The sequence below is a fragment of the Leucoraja erinacea genome, chromosome 38 (genome assembly GCF_028641065.1).
Source record: "Leucoraja erinacea ecotype New England chromosome 38, Leri_hhj_1, whole genome shotgun sequence".
Lineage (NCBI taxonomy): Eukaryota > Metazoa > Chordata > Chondrichthyes > Rajiformes > Rajidae > Leucoraja > Leucoraja erinaceus.
This window is the reverse complement of record NC_073414.1, coordinates 3,992,047-4,000,228: the sequence shown is the minus strand read 5'-3', so window position 1 is coordinate 4,000,228 and position 8,182 is coordinate 3,992,047. Positions and strand designations below refer to the sequence as shown.

Below are 8,182 nucleotides of genomic sequence, written 5' to 3'. Positions count from 1 at the left end.
AGCTGCTGCCAGAGACCACAGTCTGATGCAGGGTCTCAGCCCGAAACATCGCCTGGTCCTTTACTCCAGAGATGCTGCCCGACACAAGTTATAGTAGTCGAATTAGGCCATTCGGCCCATCTAGTCTACTCCGCCATGGCTGATCTCTGCCTCCTAACCCCATTCTCCTGCCCTCTCCCCCATAACATTTGACACCCGTTCTAATCGAGAATTTGTTTAAGATGGTACTGCAGATGCTGGAAAATTGAAGGTAGACACAAATGCTGGAGAAACTCATCTATGGAGCGAGGGAAATGGGCAACGTTTTGGGCTGAAACCCTTCTTCAGACCGAATCGGGAATTTGCCTATCTCTGCCTTAAAAAATATCCCCCAAACTTGGCCTCCACAGCCCCTCTGTGGCAATGAGTTCCACAGATTAACTTGCCCTCTGACTAAAGAAGTCCCTCCTCACATCCTTTCTGAAAGACCCGCTGAGTTACTTCAGCTTTTTGTGTGTATGTAGGGTGACTGATGGCTCTGGGACTTTGGTGGGAATTGGTAGGGAAGGTGGGGGGGGGGGCTGGGTGCCAATGGCGGGGTGGTCGGGTAACATCAGCAGGGTGGAACTCTCCCCCTCATCCCCCCCCCCCCCCCCCCCCCCCCCCCCCCCTCCGAACAAAACCTCATTTTTTTTTTTTTTTTTCCAAAAACCTTACTCAGCACAATCGCATAATACATCAAAACACAATCATAGGTTACAAGGTATTGATTGCTCATTATATTACAACGATGCATTCATCACCATATAACAATTACAGCACGGAAACAGGCCATCTCTACCCTTCTAGTCCGTGCCGAACACATAATCTCCCCTAGTCCCATATACCTGCGCTCAGACCATAACCCTCCATTCCCTTCCCATCCATATAACTATCCAATTTATTTTTAAATGATAAAAACGAACCTGCCTCCACCACCTTCACTGGAAGCTCATTCCACACAGCCATCACTCTCTGAGTAAAGAAGTTCCCCCTCATGTTACCCCTAAACTTCTGTCCCTTTATTCTCAAGTCATGTCCCCTTGTTTGAATCTTCCCTACTCTCAGTGGGAAAAGCTTTTCCACGTCCACATCACCCGCTGAGTTCCTCCAGCATTTTTGTGTACCATTCATTATTTACGATCGTTTCAACCCTACATGGTGACCAGTGTTCGGGGAAGGCCTCCAGAGTCCCGTGGGCACAGTGTGTTCATAGAAACATAGAAATTAGGTGCAGGAGTAGGCCATTCGCCCTTCGAGCCTGCACCGCCATTCAATATGATCATGGCTGATCATCCAACTCAGTATCCCGTACCTGCCTTCTCTCCATACCCCCCTGATCCCTTTAGCCACAAGGGCCACATCTAACTCCCTCTTAAATATAGCCAATGAACTGTGGCCTCAACTACCCTCTGTGGCAGAGAGTTCCAGAGATTCACCACTCTCTGCGTGAAAAAAGTTCTTCTCATCTCGTTTTTAAAGGATTTTCCCCCTTATCCTTAAGCTGTGACCCCTTGTCCTGGACTTCCCTAACATCGGGAACAATCTTCCTGCATCTAGCCTGTCCAACCCCTTAAGAATTTTGTAAGTTTCTATAAGATCCCCTCTCAATCTCCTAAATTCTAGAGAGTATAAACCAAGTCTATCCAGTCTTTCTTCATAAGACAGTCCTGACATCCCAGGAATCAGTCTGGTGAACCTTCTCTGTACTCCCTCTATGGCAATAATGTCCTTCCTCAGATTTGGAGACCAAACTGTACGCAATACTCCAGGTGTGGTCTCCAAGGACACGGTGCGCTCGGACGTAAGCCCGGAAAAGGGAGCGGGCAGCCGACTCTAGCACGACCATCGTCCGACAGTTGCCCGGACCCAATGTACCTCACTTGTTCTCACTGCTCTCTCTCTCGTTCTCTGTGTCCCCCCACATCCAGCGATCTCCATGGTGGTGCTGCTGGCCATCTGCGTCTTCATCCTGCTGAGTGGAGTCATCTACTTCATCGTCAAGTTGGCTAAGTCTGATCACGTGGTGTCCTACCACCGCACCCGCTCGGGCGAGGACAAGGAGACCCTCATCAACACGGCGTAGTCCTGAGCGCCCAGCGCACGGCGGAAATCCCGAGCAAATTTTGCCATCCCTATCCCCCCCCCCCCCCCCCCCCCTAACCCCCCCCCCCCCTCCCCCCTCCCCCCTCCTCCTCCACCATCATTCCTACAACAAGTGTCTGTTCTGATATTGTCGCCCTTCTTGTGTTCCCATAAACTTTTCAGCTTAACCTATATATGTTTGTTTCTGATGAAGTTTCGTCTTCACCCCTGTCCGTGGTTCCTTGAGCCACCTGGTGGTCTCTCCCCGTGACCCCTGCCCCCCCCTGTCGTGAGAGCCCACCCCCTCGACAGACCCGCGTTGAAATCTCCGGGATGGAATATTTCCCCATTGCAACTGGAGGCTGAACCTCCGAATTTTCTCTTCCCACTTTTCCAAGGTAGTGAATCTGAACTCTACCCAAACTAATCACTGGAATTTGTGTATTATTACTGTGTAGCTTTGTAGTGCAAACACTGTACAGACTGCAGGGATGTTTTGAGGATCCACTAACAGCTTAAATCTCCCCGTAGGAACGAGAAAGATGTAATCAATAGTTTCCCCCTGTTAATTTAATCTCCCTGGTCTCTCGAGACGTATTCTGCCAGGTTGGGTTTTAACGCCACTGTGTTGATTTTTTGCCGATTTTTATTTTCCGATCTTAACTTGGTACCTGCTCTGCCACTTGTATTGAAGCTGCGACTCTGAGCATATTCTAGGCATGGAGGGAGGCCTCATCTGCATTGGGCTTGAGAGCTGTGAATGGCTTCATGCATTCTCTGTGGGACCAACTCGGTCTGCTGGTGACATTTTTGGGATCCGACACTAGCCCGTCTCGGTGGAAGAAATCTAGATACGTCCCCATGCCAACTTTCAGATCCACCCTTGGAGGTGAAGGGTGATGCTGGAGGAAGCCAGCGGGTCGGGCAGCATACATGGAGGGGAATGGACAGGTGATGTTTTGGGTCGTGGCCTAATCCATCTGAAGAAGGTGGCCCGTCGCGAAACGTCGCCTGTCCATTCCCGACACGGGTGCTGCCTGACCCGCTGAGTTCCTCCAGCACTGTGTGTCTTGTTTGCGTTTGCAGCATCTGCAGTTCCTAGTTGGTGGGATTGAGTTGGGGAGAAGATGGCTGGGTGTGTAGAATCCAAGTAGCAGTTGGCGTTGGGTGTGGGATCACCAGTCCACAACGACACCCTTGGCCATTCCCTCCTCAACCCTCAGCGCTCCAACGTAGACCCCCTCAATGGCCATCGCCCCCCCTTATAACGGGGGATCAAGACCGCACACGGTGCTGCCTGCAAAATATCCTGGGTGTGGAGACGAGGTGTGTGTGAGTTCGATGGTACTGTATCTGTGACACACCCAGAGCAAGAGAAGACCATTAGCTTGGCCCCCCCCCATTAAACACCCTGTCTGTCTGCTGCCCTGGTGTTGCTCACTCGCTCTTGAGCCCATTGTCACCAGCCCAGTCCCTCTGGGACAGCGAACGAGCCGTCCTCCGCTCGGTCTCCCTGGTGCTGGGGGAGGGAGGGGAGAGTGACCAGCTGTGGCAGCGCAGGACACTGATGCTTCGTATAAATGGGTAAAAGTCATTCAGTGAAATAATTAATCCAATGGGGTAAAGAGAATCAACTATCCAGCTCTTGAATCTCTGTGTGTGTGTGTCTCTCTCTCTCTCCTCTCTCTCTCTCTGTCTCTCTCTCTCCCCCCTCTCTCTCTCTCTCTCTATCTATCTCTCTCTCTCTCCCCCTCACTCTCTCTCCCCTCTCTCTCTCTCTCTATCTATCTCACTCTGTCTGTTATCTCCTCTCTCTGTCACCTTCTCTATCTCTACCCTCGCTCTCTCTCCCCTTCTCTCTCTTCCTCCCTCTCCCCTCTTCTCTCTCTCTCCCCTTTCTCTTCCCCCCTCTCCCTCTTCCCCCCTCCCTCTCCCCCCCCTCCCCCCCTCCCCCCCCCCCCCCCCCTCCCCCTCTCCCCCTCTCCCCCTCCCCCCCCCCCCCCCTCCCCCCCCCCCTCTCCCCCCCCCCCTCTCCCCCTCCCCCCCCCCCCCCCCCCCCCCCCTCCCCCCCTCTCCCCCCCTCCCCCCCCCTCCCCCCCCCCCCCCCCCCCCCCCCCCTCCCTCCCCCCCCCCTCCCTCTCTCCCCCCCCCCCCCCCCCCCCTCTCCCCCTCTCCTCCCCCTCCCCTCCCTCTCCATATATTATCTCTGTCTCATTCTTTCTTTTTCTTTCTTTCCCCCCCCCCCTCCCTCCCTCTCCCCTTCTCTCCCTCCCCCCTTTTTCTGTCTCCCCCTCTTCCCCCCCTGGTCCTCTCCCCTGCCCCTCCACTGGAGCCCGTTGCCACCTGCCCCCCTGTGTCCCGTGGGGGAATGTGTGGCGCTCCAGTGTGGGTGCCAGGCAGCCAGCGCATATTCCCAACACATCCTCCACACAAGGTGCTTTTCCTATTTCCATCTACCATCTCTTGAGGCATTGCACAGTAGATCTCTCCCACCTTGTACACATCCCTTAATGAATTAGAACATTAGTCCTTATGCTCCAGGCTTGGAGACTATAGCAGTGAATGGGAGCGGGAACTGGTGGCCTCTTAAATTGTGGCATTTGATGTATTTTTGCAAACAGTTTGACATTTTGATTGAGATGAACTTTTTAAGTATCTTAGGTGATGGGGACTCAAAAAAATGTTGGTTCCTCTTTTAACTTTTAATAAAGTCTTTTTAGACCATTTTGCCTTGCCTTTTTCATAGGTATCTGTCGTCCTGGTAAGGAACAAGCAGAATTCGCCCATTGAGTCTACTCCGCCATTCAATCATGGCTGATCTATCTCTCCCTCTCAACCCCCCTTCTACTCATAGCCCCGACACCCGCACTAGTCAAAAATCTAGCAATCGCCACCTTGAGCAACTTTGTGTCCTTTCCTGCTATGGTAGGAATTAGTTCCAGAGTTGAGGCAGTCTCAGCGCCAGAGACCCGGGTTCGATCCCGACTATGGGCCCTGTCTGTACGGAGTTTGCACGTTCTCCGCGTGACCTGCGTGGGGGTTCTCCGAGATCTTCCATTTCCTCCCACACTCCTAATGTAGGTTAATTGGCTTGGTAAATGTAAACATTGTCCAGTATATTAAAAAATATATATGTGTCCAACTTCCACTATAGAGGACTCACCGGAAGGTACGAGCTACTTCCACCAGAGGGCGATAGGAGGCAACTCTTCAGCAGATGTGGAATTTTGCTGCAGATGTGGAAGATTCAAGGGATAGTATTTATCTTCTTCAGACTCTTCAGAAGATGAGATGAAGTCCGGGGTCGTTCAGCCATGACTATATGGCACTGTGGTGGGACAGGCTGGAGGTCAGCGATGCTTGCCATAGAGGGAGTGCAGAGACGGTTCACCAGACTGATTCCTGGGATGTCAGGACTGTCTTATGAAGAAAGACTGGATAGACTTGGTTTATACTCTCTAGAATTTAGGAGATTGAGAGGGGATCTTATAGAAACTTACAAAATTCTTAAGGGGTTGGACAGGCTAGATGCAGGAAGATTGTTCCCGATGTTAGGGAAGTCCAGGACAAGGGGTCACAGCTTTAGGATAAGGGGGAAATCCTTTAGGACCGAGATGAGAAGAACCTTTTTCACACAGTGGTGAATCTCTGGAACTCTCTGCCGCAGAGGGTAGTCGAGGCAGAGAGTTCATTGGCTATATTTAAGAGGGAGTTAGATGTGGCCCTTGTGGATAAAGGGATCAGGGGGTATGGAGAGAAGGCAGGTACGGGATACTGAGTTGGATGATCAGCCATGATCATATTGAATGGCGGTACAGGCTCGAAGGGCCGAATGGCCTCTACTCCTGCACCTAATTTCTATGTTTACCCTTGTTGCTCTGGTCATCGAGTGTGTGATTGTGAGTGTGGGGGTGCATGAGTGTGTGCGTGTGCTGGAGTGAGTGTACAAGTGAGTATGTGTGTGTGATGTGAATGTGCGAGCAAGTGTGTATGTGTGAGTGTGTAATTGTGTGTGTGTGGGAGTGCATGAGTGAGTGTGTGCTGGAGTGAGTGTGTGTGTGAAGTGTGTATGTGTGAATGTGTGAGTGTGAGCGCTGGAGGAACTCCACGGATCAGGGACACACAGTGTGCTTCAGATTGATGGAATCTGCAGTGTCCCCGACCCGAGACATCATCTGTCCATTCCCTCCACAGATGCTGCCCGACCCACTGACTTCCTCCAGCGCTTTGTGTTTTCCTTAATATAGATGGGGACCTGATGGCCAGTATTGACCCGTTGGGCCGAAGGGCCTGTTTCTGTGCTGTGCACCTCGTCGACTCTGGTGGCCCAGGTGCAATATTACAGTGATTGGGGTTTAGGATGTGATGTCAATGCAAGAAAGACACAGTGGGCTGGAATAACTCAGCGGGACGGGCAGCATCTCTGGAGAGAAGGAATGGGTGAGAAGGAACGGGTCGAGACCCTTCTTCAGACTGGAGAAGAGACCCTTCTTCAGACTGGAGAAGGAACGGGTCGAGACCCTTCTTCAGACTGTCAGACCAGGCAGTGTGGGGGTGGCGCGATCAGCCGCTGTGTCACCTCAAGTAAACCCTGGAACCAACAGCATTGACGCCAGGTCTCGTTAGGCGCTGGGAGTGGGGGCAGGAGAGGCGGGGGGGCGATGGGATATATCACCTGCCTGCTGGCCTCTCACCTTTTCTCCTTCGCTCTCTCCGTTCCCCTCCTATTTATCTCCCCCGTCCTCCTACCCACCCCCCTCTCCCCTTCCCCCTCTCTCTCCCCCCTTCCTCCTATCCCTCTCTTCTCTCCCCCTCCCTCTCCCTCCCCTCTCTCTCCTCCCTCCTTTCCCCCTCCTCTATTCCCCCACCTTTCCCACCCCTTCTCTCCTACCCTCCTTTCCCCTCTCTCTCCTCCTCCCTCCTTTCCCCCTCTCCTCTCTCTCCCCTCTCCTCCTATCCCTCCTCTCTCCCCCTCCTCCCATCCCTCTCTTCCCCCCCCTCCCACCCTTCTCTCCTCCCTCCTTCTCCCTCTCTATACCCTCCTCCCTCTCTCCCTCCTCCCTCCTCCTCCCATCCCTCTCTCCCCCCACCTCCCATCCCTTCTCCTCCCCCCACCTCCCCCCTCTCTCTCCCTCCCTCCTTTCCCTCCCTCTCCCTCCTCCCCTCCTCCTCCTATCCCTCTCTCTCTCCCCCCTCTCTCCCTCTCTCTCTCTCTCCCTCAGTGTCTCTCTCTCTCTCCCTCCCTCTCTCTGTATCTCTCTATGTCTCTCTCTCTGTCTCTGTCTCTGTCTCTCTGTCTCTCTGTCTCTCTGTCTCTCTGTCTCTCTCTCTCTGTCTCTCTGTCTCTCTGTCTCTGTCTCTCTGCCTCTCTGTCTCTGTGACTCTGTAACTTTGTGAAGTGACTCCATAACTTTGTGAAGTGACACTGCCTCTCTGCCTCTCTGCCTCTCTGCCTCTCTGCCTCTCTGCCTCTCTGCCTCTCTGCCTCTCTGCCTCTCTCTCCCCCCCCCCCCCCCCCCCCCCCCCCCCCTCCTCCTATCCCTCCCCCTCTCATTCAATGCCTCTGGACTTTCAAAAGCCGGAGCCAAGTGAAATATTCCCACAGCCTTCCCTGAGTAATGTGTCTATCGCCAGTTCCAGCCCGTGCCTATAAAAGGGGTTGTTCTCCGAGCAGGCTGGGTTTGGGCCGGCATCAGTGAAACCGCTGCCAATTGGAAGTGATTTCGAGGGGTCGCTCTCTCTCCCTCTCTCACTCACACTGGCATTTCCTGTCTAGATAATGCAGCAGTTTCCCTCTCCTTTGACAACGGGACACAGACGGAACAGTCCTAATTGTGTGTAAAAACTGAACGGCAATGCGAGTAATTCCGCTGAGATTGAGGGAGAATTATCATCGGCTGGGCCAGAGATTGGCAGGATTTCACCCATAGCCCTGGTATCCGCGTCGCCCAAGGGCCAGGTCCGTGTCTGAAGAAGGGTCCCGGATCAGCCATGATCACCATGAATGGCGGTGCTGGCTCGAAGGGCCGAATGGCCTCCTCCTGCACATATATTCTACCTTTCTATCCCCTGTCCATAC

At 53.2% G+C, this 8,182-nt stretch overlaps 1 protein-coding gene across 1 annotated transcript in view; it reads left to right on the top strand.

Moving 5' to 3' along the window:
• LOC129714053 (putative Kunitz-type serine protease inhibitor) overlaps positions 1-2,104 on the top strand; it is a 21,992-nt gene extending 19,888 nt beyond the window's left edge. The window contains exon 4 of the mRNA XM_055663511.1: positions 1,950-2,104. Within this exon, the coding sequence (XP_055519486.1) occupies positions 1,950-2,104 (155 nt within the window). The remainder of the gene's footprint in view (positions 1-1,949) is intronic.
• Positions 2,105-8,182: the final 6,078 nt, after the last annotated feature.